Genomic DNA, 26,725 nt, shown 5'->3' with positions numbered 1-26,725 from the left:
GAGTGTGTGTATGAGAGAGAGAAAGAGAGGGAGGGAGGGAGAGAGAGAGAGAGAGAGACTAAGTCTCCAGACCAAATACAATCTCAGTAGAGCTGCATCATAAAAATAAATGAAATTAGTAAAGACCATTTCAAATTAAAGGGGGTGAAAACAGCCCCAGGGGTCTCATCAAAGTCTTGATAGCAGTGATTAAAATCTAAACTGATACGCTGTAGTCCCAAACCCATATAATGTGGTGAGCAAAAGATAATAAAGAAAAGGCTGAAATGGCTATTTCTCAATAGAGCTAGTCATTCCTCCTGTTCATGAAACGAATGTGAGTATGTAACAACCTCTTTGATTAGTCTTCTCAGTTTGATTACTATCTATTTTATATGAACCTTTGAAATGCTAAGGCACCACCAGTCTTTGGGCTTTCCAGAGGCAGAGCAACATTGTCATTTTGCTGTTGGCAACTACCAATCTCAGCATAATCCAAGTAACTGACTGATTACCTCAACTCACAACTCCCAGAACAAAAATGGAAGCGTGGATTCACATTGCATGACTGTGCCACACATACATACAGATCACAACAATATGAACTGCAGCTGCTGCTGAGTTTTCTACTAAAATAAGAAAAAAAAGACTTTTGCTATAGCTGCTGAGTTTGGGAGCTCAATAAGCTGTCCTGAAGATATCAGTTGAAGCCTTAATTAAGATTATCTAACAATTTAGATAAATCATCCTTTAAATACACCTTGGGAGGAGTCCAAGGTACAACTATGAGGTCTCCAGTAACTTGAGATAGTTTAATAGCCAATGCTTTAACAATACAACCTCTGGTGGGTATCAACGAGACCATACTTACGAAGACACAGAGAAAGATTTACCATGATGCAGGAGAAGCTACGAGACGTTCTGCTCAAAGATGGAATCAACCCACCTATTGTACTTGCTGTTGCCTGTGGCTCAGTCACAGTGGTTGTGTTATGGAAATGGGTGATACGTAGAGAGATTCAGAGGAAAATGAAAGAAGCCCGTCAAAGGCGAAATGGCAGCCTGGAACAAATGGAAAAAGTGGCTTGGAAGCTTAAACAGAAGGTGCGTTTTTCTTGGGGAGGGAAGAGTTGTGTTTGTGTGTTATGGAGGGCTCTTCCAAATGCAAGCTTTGCTGTTTTTATAAAGACCTTTGAATTGTTCTCTAATCTGAATGATGAAACTTAGGTCAGTGTTGCTAATTTATGGATTTTCTTGTTTTACAAAGTGTGGGTCAGTATCTATGATAGGTTGCATCTTTTCTTAAATTTTGTCATGTCATACTTTCTGTGTTCTTTTATGGGAAGTGAGGATCAATGAAACCTTTTGTACAGCTTAAATCAAAACAAATGTATCCACTACTTTATGGGCAAACCCTGATGTATTTATTGTGCACTCCTCTTCATGTGCTTTGAAGTAGCTAGAATACAGCATGGAAGCTATTTTTAATTTTAATTTTTGCATCCGTAATATAAACAAAGTACAATAATTATATGTGATTCTTTCCTTCCCTCCCTCCATCTCTTTCTCTCTCTCCCTCTCTTTCTCTCTCTTTCTGTCTCTCTCTCTCTCCCATTCAAAGAACACAGTCACCTATATCTGATCAGATTTTTATGTTACCACTTGGACATCAGTTGGTGGAAAGTTCTATATCTTTTCTGGAGACCAGGCTAGGAGGAGAGCCAGGGTGATAACACAGGGGTAAAATGCTACTGGTTCGCACTGTTTCGAGCGAACCAGTAGCTGTGGCAGCGCATGGTTCAGTAAACCAGTAGCGGCGGCAGTGCAAAGCTCCCCCCACCCGCCTGGATGTCAACACTTCCTGGTTTTAACCAGGTAGTAACCCGTTTTTGACCCTCTGTGCATGTGCAGAAGGCTTTGCACATTCGCAGAGGGTCCAAAATCGAACACACTTCTGAACCGGTAGGGAAGGTAAGTAGATTTCACCCCTGTGATCAAGTGGGATGGGACCAGGGTGATCCAGGGCTAAGTGAGCAATGGAAGAACACTGGGAGACTCTGTCGTTTTGTCTTAACGCAGCCCATTTCACAAAATTCTTATTGTGAGGAAAATCTGTAACAGGGTGCTACCTACCTTGAGTTCCTAGAAGAAAGATGGAATATGAATCTAAGAAACAATTCAATGGTTTCTAAGAAGCTAGTTAATGTCTTCTAGGCTTGATTCACTTTGCTCATCGGTGAGCTCAAAATATGACTCTCAACCAAGGTTTCATATTTATATCTATATTCTTACAAAGGAGTAACAGCCCCTATACTGCCGCTGTCAAGGACTTCAGATCAGCCAGGATAAGGAAATTATTGTGCTTGCTGTTTGCTGGATTATATGAAGAAGAGCAATTGTGCTTGTAGTAAAAGCACGTGAATACCAGAATTTATAAATGGCTTTCTGTTGAATCATTGTAGCACCTAAAGCCAATGCTTTAACAGGCATACCTCATGATAAGCAACAATGTGTTGCAAAGCACAGATTATATTTCCTTGGACTTTGAAACCCAAATCCAAAAAGCAGAGTACCTAAAACTAGTCAAGATACCTCACATTTTTAAATTACGCATGTATTTGTTAAAATACATGAAACTTTGCAATGCGACTGAGATCTGGGGAAAAGTGGAGGTTAAGGCTGAAAAGTGGATTTAGGAATAAAGTTTTAACCTCACATCCCAAGAATTCTCTTCTGAACTGCATTCAGATGTATTATATATAGTCTGTAGGTTCTAATTCTCTTCTTTCAGTTTGTGTTCTTGATTTGTCATGAAGAACTACAGCAGTATATCTTTTCTCCTGGCTTGTGACATAAATTTAGGGCTGTTCCCCTGCTTTTTCTTTATGACATGGCTGTTTCTACTTGCAGAATCCTGGAATCCAATCTGAATTCATCCTTTCTCTGACACTAACTGAACTGGCAGAAAAACTCAGGGAGGAAAAACTTACTTCAGAGAGTGTCCTGTATACCTATATAAAAAAGGTAAGTTCAATAGGAGCCACTGGAATATTTTCAGGCTTACAGATATATCTATAGATTAAAAGTTTTTTAAAGGAAGATGAAATCTAATACAAACCAATATAAAGTTAGAGGAAGAAACGAAAAAGACAGAACTGGAAAGAAAGCTAAGGCCTCTGGTGGCTCAACAGACTAAGCAGTCTGTTATTAACACACCTGCTTGCAATTACTGCAAGTTCAAGTCCCACCAGGCCCAAGGTTGACTCAGCCTTCCATCCTTTATAAGGTAGGTAAAATGAGGACCCAGATTGTTTGGGGGCAATAAAAGTTGACTTTGTATATAATATACAAATGGATGAAGACTATTGCTTAACACAGTGTAAGCCGCCCTGAGTCTTCGGAGAAGGGTGGGATATAAACTCAGATAAAAAAAAATTCAAGAAAAAAGTAAAAGAAGACTAGAAAAGAAAAATTCAAAAAAGTAGTTTCTAATCTTCCTTACAACAGTTATAAGTACAATTATTAACATTAAGAAAACTAAGATCATGGCATCTGGCCCTCTCAATTCCTGGCAAATAGATGGGGAAGAAATGGAGGTAGTGACAGATTTTATTTTCCTGGGCTCCAAGATCACCGCAGATGGGAACTGCAGCCAAGAAATTCAAAGACGCTTGCTCCTGGGTAGGAAAGCTATGGCAAATCTAGACAAATCTAGACAAGGACGGGTTTTGGAACCCCGAGAGGTGGCATGCCAAAAATAGGAGACTCAGGGGATTTTTAATTAATTGTTTTAACCGTCTTTTTAAGGGGAATTTTAATGGGAATTTTAAGGGGAGGGTGGAAATTGACGGGTTTGGGTTGGGGGGGAGGGCGGGTGTTGGGGGAAACCCGTCGGGGAGGGTATGTCCAGTCCCAGCACGCGCTCACGACACCATTTTAGTTGGTCCGAAGACGGGGGGGGGAGGGATTGTACAGAGCAGAGAGTGTTATTCCATCTGTACGGTAAGTGGGAGGGGCAGATATGGCGGAGGCAGGGGGCCGTATCGTCCTTTGGGAGCACGTGTTCGATGTTTAAAAGCGATCACGTGCTCCGGCCCCTCAGTCCTCACTCGTTCCCCGGATGGTCAAGACCCTCAGAGCTTGGGTCTTCGGCTGATGCTTTGCAATGCCCGGTCCGTGGTTAATAAAGCTCCCCTGATTTGTGACCTTATTCAGAGGGAGTCCGCGGACTTTATGGGCATTACGGAGACCTGGTTGGGCACAGAAGGGGGTGTACCCCTGGTTGAACTGTGCCCTCCGGGTTTCCGTGCATTCCATCAGCCGAGGGCCCAAGGTAGGGGTGGGGGGTGGCGGTCGTGATTAAAGAAAGTCTAGAGCCGAGGGAGTCCACTGTTCCTCAGATAGCTGGCTGTGAATCCCTCCTTGTGAAGTGGGGCCATCGGAATCAGATGGGGCTGTTGATCACGTACCTGGCTCCTTGCTGCGTGTCTACAGCCCTACCTGAGCTACTAGAGGTGCTCGCTGGCGTGGCGGTTGAGATTCCCAGACTTTTGGTCTTGGGGGATTTCAACCTGCCATCGGCCGGCTTGTCATCGACGGTGGTTCAGGAGTTCCAGGCCTCCATGACGGCCTTGGACCTGATTCAAGTAACTGATGGCCCTACACACATTGGGGGAGGCGCGCTAGACCTGATTTTTATCTCTGGTCAGTGGGTTAATGATCTGGATTTAGGAGATATAGTGAAAGAACCAGTGTCATGGTCAGATCATTTTCTTCTTCGCCTAGACTTTCGGACCGCTGCTCACCACTGCAGGGAGACGGAGCCAATGCGTTGGTTCCATCCCAGGTGCCTGATGGACCCGGAGAGGTTCCAGACAGAGCTTGGGCCGTTCCCTGAAGATCTTACCCACGGCACGACTGAAGAACTGGTTGCGGCTTGGGAACGGGCCGCGGCTGGGGCTTTGGACCGTGTCGTGCCTTTGCGGCCTCTGACCCAGCGTAGATCTCACTTGGCTCCCTGGTTTTCCGAGGAGCTGAGGGAGATGAAACGCCGGAGAAGATGCCTAGAGAGTACCTGGAGGTCCAGCCGTTCCGAGGCTGACCGGACACTAGTGAGGTCTTTTACTAAGACCTACCTAGTGGCAATGAGGGAGGCGAAACGTTCCTACGTTTCCACCCTCATTGCATCGGCAGATAACCGCCCAGCCGCTCTGTTTCGGGTGACCCGTTCCCTCCTTCAACAGGAGGGACGGGATGACCCCCTGCAGGGTCGAGCTGAGGAGTTTAACGGTTATCTATACGATAAAATCATTCAGCTTCGGGACGGTTTGGACCAAGATTGCGATGATCCAACCGAGATGGCGGAGACACATCTTGTTGAGGTCATTTGGGATGAGTTTGATTCTGTGGCTCTCGAGGACGTGGACAGGTTGCTGGGGAGGTTGCATGCAACTACATGTTTACTGGACCCGTGTCCTTCCTGGCTAGTGCTGGCTGCTCAGGAAGTGACACGAGGCTGGCTCCAGGGGATTATAAATGCTTCTTTGGTTGAAGGGGTTTTCCCCGCCGCCTTGAAAGAGGCAGTGGTGAGACCTCTCCTGAAGAAGCCTTCCTGGACCCAGCTATTTTGGGAAATTACCGTCCAGTCTCCAACCTTCGCTTCACAGCGAAGGTTGTAGAGAGTGTGGTTGCGTGGCAGCTCCCCCGGCACCTGGAGGAAGCTGTCTATCTAGACCCGTTCCAGTCCGGCTTCCGACCCGGTTACAGCACGGAGACGGCTTTGGTCGCGTTGGTGGATGACCTCTGGAGGGCCAGGGACAGGGGTTGCTCCTCTGCCTTGGTCCTATTAGATCTCTCAGTGGCTTTTGATACCATCGACCATGGTATCCTGCTGCGCCGGTTGGAGGGATTGGGAGTGGGAGGCACCGTTTATCGGTGGTTCTCCTCCTATCTCTCTGACCAGTCGCAGACGGTGTTGACAGGGGGGCAGAGGTCGTCCGCGAGGCGTCTCACTTGTAGGGTGCCTCAGGGGTCGATTCTCTCGCCTACCCTGTTCAACATCTATATGAAGCCATTGGGTGAGGTCATCAGTGGTTTCGGGGTGAGTTATCATCTATACGCTGATGATACTCAGCTGTATTTTTCCACCCCGGACCACCCAAACGAAGTGGTCGAAGTGCTGTCCCGGTGCCTGGAAGCTGTACGGGTCTGGATGGGGAGAAACAGACTCAAGCTCAATCCCTCCAAGACGGAGTGGCTGTGGATGCCGGCATCCCGGTACAGTCAGCTGCATCCGCAGCTGACTGTTGGGGGCGAGTTAGTGGCCCCAAAGGAGGTGGTTCGCAACTTGGGCGTCCTCCTGGATGGTAGGCTGTCCTTTGATGAACATCTGGCGGCCGTCTCCAGGAGGGCCTTTTACCAAGTTCACTTGGTGCACCAGTTGCGTCCCTTCCTTGACCGGGATGCCTTATGCACAGTCACTCATGCTCTGGTTACGTCTCGGTTGGATTACTGCAATGCTCTCTACATGGGGCTGCCCTTGAGGTGCACCCGGAGGCTGCAGTTAGTCCAGAATGCGGCTGCGCGAGTAGTAATGGGAGCCACTCGTGGCTCTCACGTAACACCACTGCTCCGTAGTCTGCACTGGCTTCCTGTGGTCTTTTGGGTGCGCTTCAAGATTTTGGTTACCACCTTTAAAGCGCTCCATGGCTTAGGACCCGGGTACTTATGAGACCGCCTGCTGTTACCCTATGCCTCCCACCGACTCGTACGCTCTCATAGAGAGGGTCTCCTCAGGGTGCCGTCCGCCAAACAGTGTCGGCTGGCGGCCCCCAGGAGTAGGGCCTTCTCTGTGGGAGCATCAACGCTCTGGAATGAACTTCCCCCTGGCCTACGTCAAGTGCCTGATCTTCGGACCTTCCGTCGTGAGCTAAAAACATACTTATTTATTCAAGCGGGACTGGCATAATAGTTGATTGATAATAGATAATTGGGGTTTTATTAATATTTTTTTAAAAAATTTTAAATTTAAATTTTGATTATCAGCCTTTTTTTGTAATTTGCTATTTTTTAATTTGGTTTTAATTGTACATATTCTGTGTTTTATCTTTGGCTGTACACCGCCCTGAGTCCTTCGGGAGAAGGGCGGTATAAAAATTTGATAAATAAATAAAATAAATAAATAAATAAATAGACAGCATACTAAAAAATAGAGACATTACCCTGTCAACAAAAGTGCGTATAGTCAAGGCTATGGTTTTCCCAGTTGCAATGTATGGCTGTGAAAGTTGGACCAGAAGGAAGGCTGAGTGCCAAAGAATTGAGGCCTTTGAACTTTGGTGCTGGAGAAGACTGCTGTGAGTCCCTTGGACTGCAAGGTGATCAAACTGGTCAGTTCTAAAGGAGATCAACCCTGACTGCTCTTTAGAAGGCCAAATTCTGAAGGTGAAACTCAAATACTTTGGCCACTTAATGAGAAGGAAGGACTCCCTGGAGAAGAGCCTAATGCTGGGAAAAATTGAAGGCAAAAGAAGCGAATGAGGTGGCTGGATGGAATCACTGAAGCAGTCGGCATGAGATTAAATGGACTCCAGGGGATGGTAGAGGACAGGAAGGCCTGGAGGAACATTGTCCATGGGGTTGTGATGGGTCAGACACAACTTTGTGACTAACAACAACCAAGTACAATTATAAATTTAGCTCTAAGGAGCTCAACAGGACTCTTCATTCTATAATCTGTATCATTAGCAAAACCATAAATCATATATTCATATTTTTCTGTTTTCTGTATAAAGTCCATACAGGGTTTCCAGTAAACAAGAAAAATATTCTCTCCTCAAAGAAGTCAATTTGGCCACCTCAGAAAATTACATTATTTCCATCAACCTTGTGGGTAATGCCAAATCTTTCCATCTTTGTGCAGATAACAATCTCATTTTTTAAAATAACTATTCAGGAGAATAGTTTTCACTACTCATTACAGAACATTGTTATAGATATGTTGTTAGCAGAGAGGTGAACAATTTTCCCAGAACCTTTTTGCAGCCCTCAGAATATCCTGCATTTGGGAACTTGGAGATGCTTTTGCATATGTTTGAGGCTTGGGCAGAATTTGGAGGCTAAAATCGATGCCTGAAGACAGAAATGTAAGAAACATGGTTCACTTTTTAAACAAACATTCCCCTTCTCAATTGTTTTTCCCCCCATTGGTGGGTTTTAAGGTGAATCAGATCACCTTTTTTCGGGCCTTTACCTTTCTCCAAAGCACCAAAATATTATGCAATTGTCATTGGCTATATTCACTGGGGTCCTTAGAAAACCAATCTATCAAACAATCAATGAATTCTATCAGCCACAAGAAAATTGTTTGCCGACATTAATATATACCTAACAGACTGGTAACAAGATATAGATCTAAGCAGGTGCTATCTAGTTTACTTTGGTGGATTTAAGAGAGACAATAATCCATTCAATTTCATAGAAAGGCGATGTCTGTTAAACAAGGTAGACCAGACTTCTAAACCAATGCCATATGGGTCAGAACTACTTTGACTGTAACAGCAAAATCTTGTGAATCTGAATGCGTTTCCTCCTCCTTCACTTTATCTTGATGTGAATTAGGGGTGATTGGGGTGTCTTTTCTGAGACATATTCTCAAGTTATGGTATTTTCTTGGCCTGGACTCAAGTTCCACTTGTCTGATCATTATCTTTGTAAGAGCTCTTCTTCCTCTCTTTCAAGGCCATTCCCCAGTCAATTTTTAACTAAATTGAGATGCTACAGTAGCATTTTGCTACATGTAATTCATAGCAAACGCATCCATCTGCCCTCAGGATTAACGTATGGATTTTCCTGAAAACAAAGTTTGACTCCAGCTTACTTTGGTTTATTGAATAAATCATGCTTCCCTCTCTGGACCAGGCTCTTGAAATAACCAAGGAGGTGAACTGTGTAACAGATTTTCTTCACGGATGTGAGGAACAGCTCCAGGACCTAAAGAAGCAAAAAGAGAAAGGCTTGCTGTATGGAATTCCTGTCAGCATTAAGGAACACATTGGATACAAGGTGCCTCATCCTTTATCTTTTGAAATACGTGCTGCTGAAAAAGTGTCAGAAGTATCACGAAGGGGATGTTGTTGCTTAAAATATTTCCTCATCTTTAGCTAAAATACAGGACATTCTAATTTCAATCCAGTTGCTATAGAGGTTAAAGAAATGTTGAAGGCTGAGATTGAGTTTCCTGTTTCATTTCTATGCAACTATTCCAAGACAGCAGCCACGTTATTCTTTTACAAGAAAACAACAAAACGTTTAGTCGTACTTTAACAACAAACATGTCATGGTAAAAGCTTTAAAATCAATAAATAAAGTTAAACCATTTCATTAGATTTCTTTCCATTGCAGATAAGAATGAAGTATCACACACTTAATGTTTGATTACCCATGGCAGTGCAGAAATATATTTTTTCTAGGATTAAACTCCACAATTCTTCCACCCTTCCAACCTCACCAGCCTGAACCCTTACATGAAAGGGGGCACTGGATGTATGTTCCAATAACAGTTAGCATGCTGTTTGTGCTCTTATGTATATATGGGTTACTTCTTAAAACAGGGGTCTCCAACTTTGGCAACTTTAAGCCCGGTGTAGTTCAACTGGCTTCAGCTGGCTGGGGAATTCTGGGAGTTGAAGTCCTCCAGGCTTAAAGTTGCCAGGGTTGGAGACCCCTGTCTTAAAATATCCACATGCACATATATACCAACATAGGTATCTAAGCAAGGAATAGCAGCCGGTAATGGACCTCAACAGATGTCTCTGGGTTCTGATAGGCATAGAGGTTCTAAAGCACAGTAGGCTATTTTTATGAGAAATGTATGACAAGTCATTTGTCATTTCATAAAAGCATAGCTCTCTTCACAGCATAGCATAGCACTCTGCATACAGTGGAGATGTCACATGGTATTGGAATCTAATTATTAGATGAAAACTGATACCTTAGCAAAGGACTTTAGATAACTTTCCATATATGGTGCTTTTGTATAGTTCTTTCTCTTCAGCTTAACTGTATTTGCATTAGGAGGAAATAGTTGCTTGTGGTTTTGGAGATATTGATAATTAAAGCCTGTTCCTGGATAAGTCCTTATAACTTGAAGTTCTGTATAACATATTAGTACATTTCTTATATATAATATACATACTCTGACATAACATTATATCAAGCAAGTTGTGTTTTGTCTCCCAAAGGGACACATCTCTACCTGTGGCTTGGTGCAATACCTTGACAAAGTAGAGGCTGATGACAGCGTGATAGTAAAAGTTTTGAAGAAACAAGGAGCAATTCCATTTGTGAAAACGAATATTCCCCAGAGCATGATAAAGTATTTTTTCCTCTATTTTAGAAATTTATTGATTGATAATAACCTGGGAATCTAGTGTGGTGGGTTAATGGAAGAAAGATTAAAGCAGCATGAAAGATTCTTTCGCATAAGGTTTAAAACAAATAAGAAAAATATGTATTACTGCAACAGAAACAAGAAGGCTGCAAGTTAGCAATGTTGTATTGTGATAGAATAGAATAGAATTGGACACACAAGAAATTTGTTTTGGTACATATGCTCTCAGTGTACATAAAAGAAAAGATACCTTCATCGAAGTACAACACTTACAACACTTAATGATAGTCATAGGGTACAAATTTAACACTTAATGATACAACACTTAATGATAGTCATAGGCTATAAATAAGGAATCAAGAAACAATATCAGTATAAACTGTAAGGATACAAGCAACAAAGTCATAAGTGGAAGGAGATGGGTGATGGGAACGATGAGAAGATTAATAGTAGTGCAGATTTAGTAAATAGTTCGACAGTGTTGAGGGAATTATTTGTTTAGCAGAGTGATGGCGTTCGGGAAAAAAACTGTTGCTACTATTATTTTGAGGGAGCATTCAACATAACAGACTCCTACTTACAGTACAAAATTTTGCTATCTCAATATTCTATCACCTTAATTTCAGCATGGATCAGGCCTGGATATTGGCTACAATGGCTACAATGGTCAGAAGTATTAAGTATTGGGAACAATGTGGCATGGTTCCCTTTGTTATGCCATTCTTGAAAAAGCCTCTGGAACACTTGAATGCCCATAGCTATAGAGATTGTTGAGCTCTGCTATTTCCTCTGTTTTCACCAAGACGGTTGGGGTTGTTTGCTATTCTATATTAGCTTTATTTTCCACAACTGGGATTGTAATTCCATAATACCCAGTCACTGTTCTTCCTGAGAATTCTGGGACTTGCAATCTCAAAAGATCTGAATGGCATCAGATTCCAATCTTTGTGTCATATTTTGGCATCTGTCCTCACTCACTGTTTTTGCAGTGCTAATTATTTGATTATTATTTGATTGGTTATTATATAGTTTTCCCCCCACCCACCCACCTCTCTTTCTTTGGCCCAATGCTTCTTCTCCACTCTACTAACCTCAGCATACAAAACATTTGCTAGACCAATTCTCGAATATTCCTTCACTCCTCTGCTTGCAACAAAATACCATATGCCACCAGACTTGAAATTCTGGGCTTGGAAAACTTAAAACTATATTGCCTTTGGTATGATCTAAGTGTAGCTCATAAAATTATCTGCTACAATGTCCTATCTGCTTCAACCACAACAATACACGAGCACACAATAGATACAAATTTAAGGAAACCGCACCAAACTCGATTGCAGAAAATATGACTTCAGCAACAGAGTGGTCAATGCCTGGAATACACTACCTGATTCTGTGGTTTCATCGTAAAACCCACAAAATTTTAACCTTAGACTGGTTACTGTTTTTTTTTTGTTTTGTTTACATTTATACCCCGCCCTTCTCCGAAGACTCAGGGCGGCTTACAATGTATAAGGCAATAGTCTCATTCTATTTGTATATATATATTTTTTTACAAAGTCAACTTATTGCCCCCCCAACTTATTGCCCCCCCAACAATCTGGGTCCTCATGTTGACCTCACCCCATTCCTAAGAGTTCTATAAGGGGCGTCCATAAGAGCACCAGCGTGCCTACCGTCCCTGTCCTAATGTTTCCTCTATTTGTATCTATTTTATGTATCCAATCCATGCTTATACTTATTACCTAATACATTCTTAACAAATAGATAAATAAATAAATAAATAAAATAATAAAAAATTAACTGCCAATCTACTTTCTGTTTTGGTCAGCTATGATTGCAGTAACTTGATCTTTGGTCGAACAAGAAACCCTTTGAATCACAAGAAAAGTCCTGGTGGGTCCTCTGGAGGAGAAGGGGCACTGATTGCAGGAGGTGGATCCCTCCTGGGCTTTGGGACAGATGTTGCTGGAAGCATTCGCCTGCCCTCCAGCTTCTGTGGGCTTTGTGGACTCAAACCAACAGGCTCTCGGTTAAGGTCGGTTCTACATTCTTCTTTGGGCTGATAAATATCCCAATGTCTGAATGCTAATATTGATTGGATCACATATTTAAAAGCATTCTTAGGAAATGTTTCATTTCATTTCATGAAAATAGGCATTCACAATTGCTTTTTTTCAGTTGCATTCACAAATTGCTTTTTTTCAGTTGCATTCACAAATTGCTTTTTTGCAGTTGCATTCACAAATTGCTATTTGTTATCACCTTTAAAGTGCTCCATGGCTTAGGACCGGGATACTTATGGGACCATCTTCTGCTACCACTTGCCTCCCACCGACTGGTGCGCTCCCATAGAGAGGGTCTCCTCAGGGTGCCGTCAGCCAAACAATGCCGGCTAGCGACCCCCAGGGCGAGAGCCTTCTCTGTGGGGGCACCTGCCCTCTGGAATGAACTTCCCCCAGGACTTCGTCAACTTCCTGACCTCCAGACCTTCAGCTGCGAGCTGAAGATGTATTTATTCTTCTGCGCAGGACTGGCATAAAATGGGTTTTATTAGGATTTTAATGGGGTTTTTATGATGTTATGTATTTTACATTTGAATTATCAGCCAAATTGAATAAGTTTTTTAACTCTGATTTTATTGTATTGTATTTATAAATGTTATTTTTATCTGGCTGTAAATCACCCTGAGTCCTTCGGGAGAAGGGCGGTATAGAAATTAAATAATAATAATAATAATAATAATAATAATAATAATAATAATAATAATAATAATAATAATATAATAATAATAATAATAATTATTATTATTTATAAATATTCTGATGAATACACGTCCTGTAGTTGGGGGTGCCTTTATTATAATTCTCATTATGAACACATTTGTCATTTTAAATATTATTTTAGCTTTGATTGTTATCTGAAGTTCAGCTCCTTTCTTGAGAATTTTTTTTTAATGCATGAGTGGATTATTTCAGTGTTGATAGCAAGCATCTCATTATTTGTCTTGTTTATATATTTTCCAGCACTCTGGGTCTTGCTAGTCCAGTGGCAGGCATGAAGTCAGGTGAGTAATAACGGTGGGTTTTGTTTGTGTTTTGATGCTTTTAAGTCAGCCTGGACTCCTACCAATTGCCTAGACAAGTCCATGCAGTTTTCTGGGCCTTATTTTTAGAATTTGCTTACCTTCTTCTAAGAGAGCAAATACCCCAAAGTCATTCAACTGATCTCTGTATCTAAGGCAGCATTAGAACTTTCCTTGTTTCTAGCCTGATGCCTTTAACCCTCACACAATTTGTTTTCAAGTAATAAATAGCTATCCAAAAATTGATTTATTTAAATATGTATACATGACTTTTCTAGTTCAAAAATCTACCAAGATGGTGCATGGACAAATATCTACATAATAATATGACATTCTTACAAAATGTTATGATATTACAACCTCTGTGTTGTGTAAGCAAAATATTAATTAAATTATTAATTAAAGTAAATCAATTAAATTAATGAATTACTTAATTCAAAGTCATGTAAAAGAAGTGAGTTTTCAAAGACCTTTGAAAAGCCTTATTGAGTTAATCTGCCATGTCTATAAAGTGAGCAAACAATACTGACTATAAATTGTTGGACAAATTTATTGGAGAAAAAGGTGAGCCTACAAATAACCTTTTCCTAAGCTTTTCAGACATCAATGGTCAAAATCAACACTCTGAATTATGTTCAGACAGACATAGAGCAACTGGTGCAAAATGAACAAAAAATAGTTTTGCAACAACAAACATTTAGTGGCTGCAATCTGCACTATTGGGAAATTCTGTCTTCTTGAAAATAGCTTCATATATAGCATATCAACTTGTCTGAGCCCCAGTCAAACCCTGGTTGCCTCTCTCAGTGATAAAATGGATCCAATGACTGGTTTTCTGCTATTTATTTATTTATTTATTTATTCATATTTTTTTACCGCCCTTCTCTGAAGACTTAGGGCGGTGTACAGCCAATAAAATGACAAGAATCCCAACAAATTTAAAATAAAATATCAAATTTAAAAAACTGATTCAATCGCTGTAACTTAAAATATTAACTAAAATTTATCAAAACTAAAACCTTGGTAAAACCCTATTAAAACCCACTAAAACCCCCATACTAAAATCAATCAGGCCAGCCCCGCTTGGTGAAAAGGAAAGTCTTGAGCTCGCGCTTAAAGGTCCGGAGATCAGGGAGGAGACGGAGTCCCACCGGCAGCACATTCCATAAAGCCGGGGCCCCCACAGAGAACGCCCTTCCCCTGGGGGCTGCCAGCCGACATTGACTAGCCGACGGCACCCTAAGAAGACCCTCCCTGTGGGCGCGCACTGGACGTATCGGACAATGGGAGATAACTGTTGGCAGCAGGCGGTCCCGTAAATATTCCGGTCCAATGCCATGGAGCGCTTTAAAAGTGATAACCAACACCTTGAAGCGCACCTGGAAGACCACCGGCAACCAATGCAGCCTGCGCAGGAGAGGTGTTACATGGGAGCTACAAGGAGCTCCCTCAATCCCCCGCGCGGCCGCATTCTGCACCAGTTGGAGCCTCTGGGTGCTCCTCAAGGGGAGCCCCATGTAGAGAGTATTGCAGTAATCCAGACAGGAAGTGACGAGGGCATTAAAGAAAGATGTAGTAGCATTGCTTGTAATTAATTTATGAGGGCCAATAAACTAAAACTGAAATTTGACCTTGTTTCCAGGTCTAGTATCTGGGAATTTTGTTCTATAGAGGACAGAAAGAACAGGATGGAGTTTGGAGGCATTCTTAGCATAATAATTGTCACTGGAGACACGTGACTTCTATGGACAGGAGAACCTTTAGTTGGTAGTCAATTGCTGTGCATCTCTTTCTGAATAAGAACAAATTAGCTATGCTATTTATTTATTTTATTTATTTATTAAGAACGAATTAGGTAATAAGTATAAACATAGATTGGATACATAAAATAGATACAAATAGAGGAAACATTAGGACAGCTGGTGCTCTTATGCACGCCCCTCATAGACCTCTTAGGAATGGGCTTAGGTCAACAGTAGACAGTCTTAGGTTAAAATTTTGGGGATTTTGGGATGAAACCACAGAGTCAAGTAGGGCATTCCAGGCATTGACCACTTTGTTGCTGAAGTCATATTTTCTGCAATCGAGTTTGGAGCACTTCACTTTAAGTTTGTATTATTGTGTGCTCATGTATTGTTGTGGTTGAAGCTGAAGTAGTCATTGACAGGTAGGACATTGTAGCAGATAATTTTATGAGCTACGCTTAGGTCATACTGAAGGCGGCGTACTTCTAAGTTTTCTAAGCCCAGAATTTCAAGTCTGGTGGCATAAGGTATTTGTTGCAAGCAGAGGAGTAGAGGACTCTTCTTATGAAATATTTCTGGACATGTTCAATTGTATGAAAGTCTGATATGTAGTGCGGGTTCCAGACAGATGAACTGCTACTCATGCTTTTGTAACCTTACAGTTAGATTTCTTTAATGTGCTTTATGAGAGACTACCTTGCCCTTGATCTGGAGGCTGAGAATGAGAATACACTGGGAAGATTTTTTTTTCCTGTTGAGTAACTTGATTGGCTGCCAATTAATTATTAAGCCAGGTTCAAAACTCTGGTTCCAAGGAACTAGCACCAGGATATTTGAGATAACACTTTATTGTTTTTGATCTGGGTGGTTATTTGTATTTTATGGAATGTTATTTTAGTGTATTACTTTTATTATTTATTTTTAAAATTATAAACTGCTGTGGGATACAGTTCTATAGGAAATATAGAAATATATGAATAATCTGAAATCCAATATATCTCTCCATCAGTTGCACTTCTGACTCCATTAAGTTAACATTGGGAATTATGTCTGGTCAAATTAATTATCCTTCTAGCCTATTATTGATGGATGCCTAGTTACCAGCAAGAACCCTTTACCCGATTTGTTTCATGCAATCCATTTCATTGGAGTTTCCGTTTCGTTTATAGTGACAGCAACTATTGGTCCAATGGCAAGAGATGTAGATAGTCTGGCTCTGTGCATGAAAGCTCTCTTATGTGATGAGTTATTCCACCTGGATCCTTCAGTACCACCCTTGCCGTTCAGGGAAGAGGTAATATAAATGTGAAAAGTGAATGAATGAATGAATGACGGCAACCAAGAAAGAACATCAGAAAGATTGAACCCCATGGATAAACATTTCAGCAAATCATTAATTTGTAAACTTATAAGAAATATAACTTTCAAACATCCATATTTGAGCTTACTATCCAAAAAGACATTTGTGTAAATGAAAACAGTGTTAGGAACCTCTGTTAAAACATAACTTAAAAATGTAAAGTAAACGTAGTAAAAGAATTCTTAAATAAAGATAAATGTCTATGGAGATTCTCGGTCATCCAGGTCAGGGTCTCCAACCTTGGTCCCTTTAAGACTTGTGGACTTCAACTCCCAGCTGGCTGAGGAACTCTGGGAGTTGAAGTCCACAAGTCTTAAAGGGACCAAGGTTGGAGACCCCTGATCCAGGTCATGGTTGTCCCAAAGGTGCTTTTTCAAGAGGCAACTGGACTTTCTGGTTTTTCTTTGAAGATATTTCGCTTCTCATCCAAGAATATTCAGCCAGGTCAAGCCTAGGGATGGTGAAATTTGATAGCTATTTCAAATCTTTGTCTTTTCTCCTTCTCTCCAGATTTACACCAGTTCAAATCTCCTTCGGATTGGATACTACAAAGATGATGGATACTTCCAGCCTTCCCCAAGCATGAAAAGGGCTGTTCAGGAAACAAAAAATCTTCTTCAGGCTGCAGGACACACAGTACATGCATTTATTAATTTTTTTCACTTGTGTTCTAGTTGAAAAGATTTCTGATATTTGTGCCTCATGTATATCTCAGAAAAACATTGTGACACACATTACTCACAATTTTTTATAAAATGCCTGAATGCCTATACTCCTTGTACATTGCTTTAGAACCAGTATATTTGTGCTTAAAATAGACCACTGAAATCAATCAAGTTAAGTTAATTAAATTTAATTGTCATATTTATATTAGTGAATCTATTCAGTCTGCTAATATCTTTCCAGGATATGCATTTTTGCAAGTCTACAAACATATAAATTAGACAATATTTATAAGCATGTATATTTGTTCATGTTTGTGTGCTCTATTAGTAGTTCACAAAGTTTTTAAGAAATGCCATTAAATCACCTTTAAACATGGTAATATAGTCTAGATATAGTGGTGGGTTTCAGCCAGTTCGCACCACTTCGGGAGAACCGGTTGTTAACTTTCTGAGCAGCTTGGTGAACTGGTTGTTGGAAGAAATCATTAGGACAGAGAACCGGTTGTTAAATTATTTGAATCCCACCACTGTCTAGATCAGTGGTTCTCAACCTTTATAGTGCTGCGACCCCTTTAATACAATTCCCCACGATGTAGCGACCCCTTTAATACAATTCCCCACGATGTGGCAACCCCAACCGTAAAATTATTTTCGTTTTGAATTTATCGCGCCTGAAGCCGTATTGGCTAGTGATCTGAACTGCTTGCAATTGCCTTGAGGACGGAGGCATTAAAGCGGAGACTCCTCTCCTATTAAGTTTATTGCGCCTGAAGCCAGATTAGGCTAGCGATTGGGAGTGATTGCAGCTGGCTTGAGAGGGAGACATCAGAGCAAAGATTTCTCTCTTTTTAAATTTATCACGCCTGAAGCTGAATTCGGCTAGCGATTTGAAGAGCCTGCAACTGGCTTGTGGAGTCAACCATTGGAGCGCGATTCTTCAAATCGCAATTATACTTCCCATATTTCTGATGGTCTTAGGTGACCCCTGGCAAATCGTCATTCGACCCCCAACGGGGTCGCAACCCACAGGTTGAGAACCGCTGGTCTAGATAGTATCGATACAGTATCACTACCTAGCAGAAAAATTAATATATGTTATCATGTGTGTTAAAGGCATAAACCTACAGTTCTCCCACATTGTATATATTAAGGTCTTAATGACTATGCACAGCTTCCCACTTAGAAATACATTGTGGCCCTAATATAAATCAAATTGAAAGTTTGTTTTTTTATGTTGAACAAAAATGCACATCACTGGGATTGTTAATTTGATAAAAGTACTAATTCTCACTACATACTTTATTAATTTCTAGTCTTCAGTTTTTTTAACTTCCAAATCTATATTTAAATCTTGGATATATGCTAAGTTAGCGTAACATGAATAGGCCCATAGCCTATTTAGTAAACCAAGACTAAAAAGCCATATTGACTAGAAAACCATAGACCACAATCAGTTTGGAAGCCATCATGATGCTAACGGATGGTTACACATTTTAATGCAAGCAAGTTTAATAAGGAGAAAACATATAAATGATCTGTTTCTGTTTATCTACTTTTCATAAAGAAGGATTCATTTTTAGGTAGTTCTTAAAACTTCTGGAGGATAATTAAATTATCCGTATATGGGGCTCATATCATTCTGTCCACTGTAAAACAACTAACCAACAATTATCATTTATCTTTTTTATGCAGCTCATCCCCTTTGTCCCCCCTCGACTTAACTATGTAGTGGACGAGCTTTTCACTAGAGGCATCTTTTCTGATGGAGCTGCAAATTTACTGGCTAAATTGTAAGTAGATACCTTGGAATATAAGCATGGCTTGAACTCTGGCTATGCTGGGCACTGCTATGCTAAAACAATATAAAATTCAATGTAATAAGAAATTCTAGGTTTTTTTTGAGAATCCTTAGTTTGAATGTGAAAAAAAAAACTGCATGAAAAGTAATAGTTTAATAAAATGTCATGTTTTTTAAGATCAAAATTTATACTGAAATGAACATATTTACCGATAATTGAAAATTTATTTATTATATTTTTAATCTGCCACAACCTTGCAAAAAGTTCCAATGTTGTAATAAGACAATAGAATTACAAAAATTGTGCTTCAAAGGATGTAACATATGAAAGAAATTAAAGCTTTTAAGATCTTATAGTTTCCTGATCAAACATTAGATCAGTGTTTCCTAATCTTATCAACTTTAAGATGGGTGAACTTCAAATCCTAGAATTTCCCAGACAGCATGCTGGCCCAGGAATTCTAGGAGTTGAAGTTCACAAATCTTAGCAAAAGTTTGCTAAGGTTGGGAAACATTGAAGTAGATAATCTCTCATTCAGCATTGATTTACATGTGCCTTTTAAGGTGTCTGGTACAGATCTTTCCACAATCTTGCTTCTACTGTATATCTTGGCATTTTTTCCAATATTGTCGGCACTTTGCGGATAAAATTTGTGCTTACTACCAAGCTTATTTGACCTATCTTAACATCCAAACTAAGAAATTAGAACCATATGTATTTTTACTATCTACTCTACAGCTTTATTGTAGAGACTTACCACATGATAAAAAGAAGCAACATAAAAAGATGTTTCACATTGTTCTAAAATCCTAAATTTAAGACCATCTTTCCCATAATAAACAGCAGCTGCAAGATATTTTATGACACTCTGAGTGATGTTAAGATCAGGGTAAGGAACAAATGGTCTTAACTTTTACTATATTTTCATTTGGATGCATGTAATTGAAGAATATAATTCTCGGGAACCTAAATTTGTAGACTGAATAATATAAAATCAGAGAAAGTGACTGATTTTGTATACTAGTTGTGAGTTAGTGGCTCACAATTAGTACTTCTTTATTTCTATGAATTTAGTCAAAAGAACTACCATCTACAATAAGTAATATTGGTTATTAGAGAGCATTGCTGTTTACTATGAAAAAGGACTTGGTTTCCTTTTCCTTTCATCTCCCAGCAAAGGGGACATTGTTGATCCAGGTTTGAAATCCCAGATTAACTGCTACAGTATTCCCACTGTACTGAAAAGGATTTTGGCACTCATTTTAAAACCAGTGGTGAGTATTTGGCTTACTTCTTACCCTGTAATGACAAAAAGGTGAAACATGCTTAGCTTAACTTGTTAAGTTAGAGATTTGCTGATACGGAAGTGTATCCAAATGTGTTAATCCAAGTCAGAGGGTCTATGTTGGAGGTGCGCTAGCTAATTTCGTTCATCCTTAAGGAATAACTTACGTGATTACATACAATAAAAATAAGGAAACTTGTGTTTCTCCCTTTAGTATCCCCGGATTGCCAGAGATCTCAGTGCTTTGTGTGGAGTTGGGTAAGGAATAAGAATTTAAAATTATTTTCAGCATCTAGTGCAGACAGTACCGTTTTCCCCTCTGGTGTCTTCCAGATCTGTTGGGCTACAAATGGTAGAATTCCAAATAAAATTAAGAATTGTATGGAGTAAGGAAGATGACTTTGACAGAGATATGCAGGCTCCATTGCCAGGATAAAACATTTTTAAAGTCAGATGTTCAGATAAAGTTTTGAAGTAGCTCAAATAGATATCTCTCTAATTCACTGAACTTTAAGTAAGAGGAAGAAATTTAGCAAAGTCAGGCAGGTGTCTATGTGAGCCACTTCTGAACCTTATCTGGATATTCTGGCCTTAAAAATGCTTCATCTCTATTGCCTTGGTATGCATATCTCCAATAAGACTCTCTATCCTTACTTTCTATAGAATGACCCATTTGTTTCTAACCTGCTGACTGTATTTCTGGACATTGTGGTCCAACACATATGGCGGCATTGGCAAAGCTGATCTATAACAGGGATTTCCAACCTTGGCAACTTTAAGCCTGGTGGACTTCAACTCCCAGAATTCCCCAGCCAGCAAAGCTGTGAGATGTGATCCCATGATCCCAAGTGCTCCTCCAGTCACAGTTTAATATGATATTTTTAATATGATATTTTTAAATAAAAAGAATAAATAAACCACAGCTTGACTTCAATGCAGCAATATCAAGCACCATGAATTAAACATGTTTTTGCTTTGAAAATAAGAGGCTTTTCAGAATGCATAGGACCATCTCTCAGGCTCATAGGGAAATCTGAAAAATGATATTAGTGCTTTAAAGAGGTGTACCACTTATTTTCCCATACGTTCTGAAGCGCCTCTTCTGAATTACTGTGGAAGCACTCATAGCTTGACTTCTGATACTTTCCTTTCTGGTAACATTCTCAAATAGTATGAATCATTTAAAACCAGGTCAAATTTCAATATGACAAGTTTGACAATTGAATGCATCTATACTACATAAGATTATTATACTTTAAAATAAACCTTCTTCCTATATTATGAGAAGAGAAACTCTCATGGAAGTTAAACGAAATATATCAACAAGGAATGGTATCCTTCATTTCAATAATTCAAACACACTTTCGCAAAGTAGTTAACAGCGGTGAAACCATGCGTTAGCATAACCAGAAAGGACAGCAGAAAATCTGGATAATCGTTAACTATCTGTTAATTTACAGTTCAAACAATAAGCCTTGGTTATACGTTTAAATTTTGCAATACTTAAGCTTTATACAACTTGGCCAAACTACAAAAGTAAGCACAGGGATCGTGGCATTGGTAGTGTCAGTGATTTGGATTATCCAAGGACTGTCACAATTCACCAAAATATCCCTAAATACATAGCTAGATTGCAGTTGATATACACAATCACCATTTAACTAGCCCATAAATTTCCTCTCATGAAGATATACTTTAATCATCATTTTAACTGGGACTCTTCATGGAAATTAATTATTTCAATGTTTGTAGGTCAGCCAAAAACCTTTGGAAGCAACATGCAGCAGTGGCGGTGAGTTTGAGATCTTGGTATCATGCCCATGAGCCATAATACTTTACATAATGATTAAGCTGTCAACTAAAGTTCTAGTCAGTGACCACTAGTAATGTTTAATGCTAGAAGTATTTTCTCAGCACCAAAATGGATTCAAACGTAGGCATAATATGGTAAATTGAACTAAGGGTCTCACGGTATAGTAGCTTTTGTAAACAGAAACTGAAATGCATTGCCTAAATAAGTAACTCCAATATTTATTTATTTATTTATCAATTTTACAAGGCCACCCATCTATCCAATAAAAATGGATGATGAAACATACAATATGAAACATTAGCAATAAAGCAACAATAAAATGCAGGTTAAGCCCCCACCCCATTAAAACTACAAAACATTTGTGAGATACATACACCCCAAGGTTGTCAAACAAACAGCCTGGCCCCACTGTGTTGTGTCTTGTCCGCTCTCACCGCAGCCGGGGTCTGCTTATCTGCTCCCGAACACGGAGGAATGTATGCCTCCCGGCCCCAGTCCTGGCTCCATGCCCAGACAAGCTGCAGAGGAGGGGGCACCTCCCGGTCCCAGCCCTGGCTCCATGCCCAAGCAGGCTGCAGAGGAGGGAGCATCCCCCGGCCCCAGCCCTGGCTCCATGCCCAGGCAAACGGAACAGCTAGACCCCTCCCCCTCCTCCACAGCATGTGAGCCTGAGGAAAGTTTACTTCCAACAGCTGATTGGAGTGACCCTCGCATCAGAAGATTGGATAGGCGGAGGCAACAGAAGGAAGGGAGGGGCAGGCCTTAATGAGTGCTGAGTCATGGAGCCACACCCCATGGCCTATATAAAGGATCTGCTTTCTGGCAGTCTCTGAGTCAGGCAAAGTCGAACTTATCTTGCTGAAGTCACTTACTGGTCTCCTGCCTGCTCTGAGGACTTTGCTAGGACTTTGGGCAGAGCTGCAGAGGCAAGCCTGATTCGGATTTCCCTGACCCGGCCGTCAGCGGAGGAGTGGGACACGACACACTGCCTGGGCCCTGGGGGAATTAACAGACTTGGCGGCAAGCATAATTATTTTCAGAATAAAGATTCTAGTAAGTGGGCTGTGTCTAAAGAAAGGTTGCAGGATCCAATTTGGGTTGGTCACAGGGACCAGAGGTTTAGTCTTCTGAGCTTTTGGATTTGTGCTGGAGCCCATCCTCAGGGAACTTCTCTGTAACAGAGAGTGTGCTTTGGGCTATTGTGCTTTGGGCTATTGTGCTAGAGAGAAGTTCCCTGAGGATGAGCTCCAGCATAAGTCCAAAAGCTTGGAAAACTAAATCTCTGGTCCAGAGGTGGGTTTCAGCAGGTTCTGACCAGTTCTGGAGAACTGGTAGCAGAAATTTTGAGTAGTTCGGAGAACCATGGTAAAAATTCTGACTGGCCCTTCCCCCATCTATTCTCTGCCTCCCAAGTTCCAGCTGATTGGGAGGAAATGGAGATTTTGCAGTATCCTTCCCCTGCCACGCCCACCAAGCCACGCCCACCAAGCCAAGCCATGCCCACCAAGCCATACCCATAGAACCACTAGTAAAAAATGTTGAAACCCACCACTATTCTGATCCCTGTGACTGATCCAGATTGCATCCCGCGTCATTATCCTGGGACATGTATATTTACTTTCATTCATGAAATAAAACTTGCTTCAAAATTGCCCACTACATAGGCAATTAAAGGGAGTCTGGGGGAGATTGAAGGAAATGTTTTGCTTAGTCCATCTTGCCAAAATGTTCTCTACAGGTTTACCGTGAAGAATTCATTGCTGAGTGGAGGAAGCTGAAATTGGATGTCATCCTCTGTCCAGTCCTAGGACCAGCTTTTAATGAAGGCTATCCTGGGAAACTGTTTGGTATAATATCCATTTACTTTTCTTGGCTTTTATTTATGGTTTCAGAAAACAACGCTAAACACAAGCTTGCCTCTTAAATCTTAAAAAAGCTATTTGCCAAGTGCTTGCAAAGGTTCAGAAAAATATTTAGTCATTAATTTTGAACAAATTAATCTTTAGAAATATTTCAGGTTGCTAATTACTATGTCATTGTTTCTATTGCACTTTATACTTTGCATTGCTTCCTTAGTTACACTTACATATTTAAATGTTAAAATTTAAATATCAAAATTGAAAAATTTCTCCCAGAATCAACAGACAATTAAAAAATAGCTTTGTCTTAAATTTTTCTTCTCAGCATTGGGAATCATCTAAAAAGTCTTGCTTTAATCTTCTCCCAAAGCACTTGACCTAAAATGTAGTTACTTCACTGTGGATTAGTCTGGCTCAGGAGTGAAATGCTCCCGGTTCAGACTGGATCACGTGATCTGGTAGCGATTGTGGCTGGTGGTTTGGCGATCTGGTAGCAATGGCGGAGCAAAGCTCCGCCCACCCGCCCAGGTATCATTACTTCCTGGTTTTAAACAGGAAGTAATGTGTTTTGCGCATGCGCAGAAGGTCTGTGCATGCAGTGCATGCACTTCCAAACCGGTAAGGAAGGTAAGTAGATTTCACCCCTGGTCTAGCTGGAGGGAAAAAGATCTAGGATTGCTTAGTCCATCTTGCCAAAATGTTCTCTACAGATCTCTACAAAAGATCTAGGAAAAGGATCTTTTCAAATGGAAAACACAAATCCAAACTAAAGCTTAGCAACACCTGGTTCTGTTTCAATGACTGGAGAATAGGAATGCTAAAGGGGACCCCACAAGGTCTTGTCCATGGCCACAAGAATCTTTCCTGGATGATCTGTAGAACTTTGATTGATTAACTTTTGTTCTGTTCTTTATAGCTGCTACTTCATATACCAATTTATACAATGTCCTGAACTTCCCTGCTGGGGTTGTGCCTGTCACAACTGTCACCGAGGCTGATGAAGAGGAGCTGAAAAAATATGAAGGTCATTATGCTGACCCCTGGGATAAACGGCTGAAAGAGGTCTGTATGGTAGCGGAAAGAAACAAGCTGCTTTTCTGAAAATTCATCATACAGTTGCTTCTTCCTGTTCTGACTGTCCCTCTATCTTCAGGCTGTCACGGATGCTGTGGGTCTCCCTGTAGCTGTCCAGTGTGTGGCTTTGGCTTGGCAGGAGGAGCTGTGCCTTCGGTTCATGAAGGAAGTGGAGACCCTCACCTGCAAGAACAGACTGAAAGCATAATCTGTTGCCCAGGTTCATGGTTTCTCTTCAGATTGGATAGCCTCGTGCAGCAAAATGGAAAATAATAAACAATTCAACATGGCACAATCAGAACTGGAACATGCTATAAATTCTTTGTACAGTATGGTCAAGTATACCTTACTTTAGCATATGGCAGAAATTGGTTGATCTTATTTAGACTTTGAAGCTAAGTAGAGCAAAGCCTGGTTAATATTTGGAAGAGACATTATAAGTGAGCTATTTTCTGGCAGAGGACAATGACAAACCATTTCCATAATACTGCAGGAAAATTACAAGTACGCATTCACAAAGTCACCAGGAACTGAGCTTGACTTTATTATTTTTTTAAAATATAACTCATCTGAAGAATTCAAAAGGAGCATATATCAAAGGAAGCCTATTTATCAGTATGACTTAGTTCTCCCAAGCAGCAAGTTAGATGACAAGTCTGTATCCAAATGATACTATTTTTAATAATTGTTTGGGTGCCCATTTGTTTGGCTTTTGAAATCACCAGGAAAAAACTATCATGTTTGAGAAAAGGCTAGATTAGACTTTTACTATCTTCGACCAAGTTTCTATGCACAGAGATTTGTTTTGATTGTGGTAGGGACAAATATAGGTACACAAGCACTCTCATCTTTAGTTTGAAATTGTGGATCAAAATGTACAAGTTCTCTACATTGTACATTATGTGTGAAAACTGAGGCAAAAATGCCACTGATAACATTGACTTTGAAAAGACATTGGCAGATTAAAATTGGAGAAAGGACTAGCCTTGTTTAAGCAAAAGTAGACAATTTATAGACTGTGTCAAGGCTCCAACTAACGAACCCTAGCAAATCAAAACTTTGAAACTTGGCTCTTTCTCAAAGATCTTCTTTAATGAGTACATCATATCGGCATCAATGGAAAACCAAATCTAAATCTTTCCCACAGTTTCAGTTTAATTAAAATAGGAAATAACTCCATCCCCAAGTGTCACAGGTAAAGTTGGCCAATTGGGTTAATTGGTGGGCTCTTCAGGCACTCCTTCCCCAACCCAACCTTATCTGTTGGCCAGTAGAGATTAGATTTAGATTAGATTTATTAGATTTTTATACCGCCCTTCTCCCGAAGGACTCAGGGCGGTTCACAGCCAGAATAAAACCATAATTATGTACACAATAAAACAATAATTAAAAAATTAAAACCATTTAAAACCATAAAAACCCCATAAAATTTTCATCAAAATATTAAAAACTACTAAAAATTTCTATGCCAGTCCTGCGCTAATAAATAGGTAAGTCTTCAATTCGCGGCGGAAGGTCCGAAGGTGAGGCAGTTGACGAAGTCCTGGGGGAAGTTCATTCCAGAGGGTGGGAGCCCCCACAGAGAAGGCCCTTCCCCTGGGGGCCGCCAGCCGACATTGCTTGGCGGACGGCACCCTGAGGAGTCCCTCTCTGTGAGAGCACACGGGTCGG

At 40.6% G+C, this 26,725-nt stretch overlaps 1 protein-coding gene across 1 annotated transcript; it reads left to right on the top strand.

Annotated features, from left to right (window-relative positions):
* Positions 1–525: 525 nt before the first annotated feature.
* LOC131195221 (vitamin D3 hydroxylase-associated protein-like) lies at positions 526–26,177 on the top strand. Its single transcript, XM_058176976.1, has 15 exons — positions 526–1,083; positions 2,890–3,003; positions 8,899–9,042; positions 10,221–10,354; positions 12,201–12,407; positions 13,396–13,436; positions 16,369–16,493; positions 17,070–17,195; positions 18,917–19,014; positions 20,198–20,297; positions 20,523–20,566; positions 22,061–22,100; positions 23,860–23,968; positions 24,897–25,042; positions 25,134–26,177. Exons 1-15 carry the CDS (start codon positions 874–876, stop codon positions 25,260–25,262), a joined length of 1,767 nt encoding a protein of 588 aa, XP_058032959.1. The 5' UTR covers positions 526–873; the 3' UTR covers positions 25,263–26,177.
* The last annotated feature ends 548 nt before the right edge of the window (positions 26,178–26,725 follow it).

Source organism: Ahaetulla prasina, chromosome 3 (genome assembly GCF_028640845.1).
Source record: "Ahaetulla prasina isolate Xishuangbanna chromosome 3, ASM2864084v1, whole genome shotgun sequence".
In the NCBI taxonomy this organism is placed as follows: domain Eukaryota; kingdom Metazoa; phylum Chordata; class Lepidosauria; order Squamata; family Colubridae; genus Ahaetulla; species Ahaetulla prasina.
The sequence above is the reverse complement of the archived record's forward strand: the minus strand, read 5'-3'. Positions and strand labels throughout refer to the sequence as shown.

Excerpts from the sequence above, each read along its gene's own strand:
- LOC131195221 (XM_058176976.1), top strand. The coding sequence starts at position 874 with ATGATGCAGGAGAAGCTACGAGACGTTCTGCTCAAAGATGGAATCAAC. Across the intron at positions 13,437-16,368 it reads AGTGGCAGGCATGAAGTCAG|TGACAGCAACTATTGGTCCA; the intron begins GTGAGTAATAAC and ends TTTCGTTTATAG. Across the intron at positions 25,043-25,133 it reads GGGATAAACGGCTGAAAGAG|GCTGTCACGGATGCTGTGGG; the intron begins GTCTGTATGGTA and ends CTCTATCTTCAG.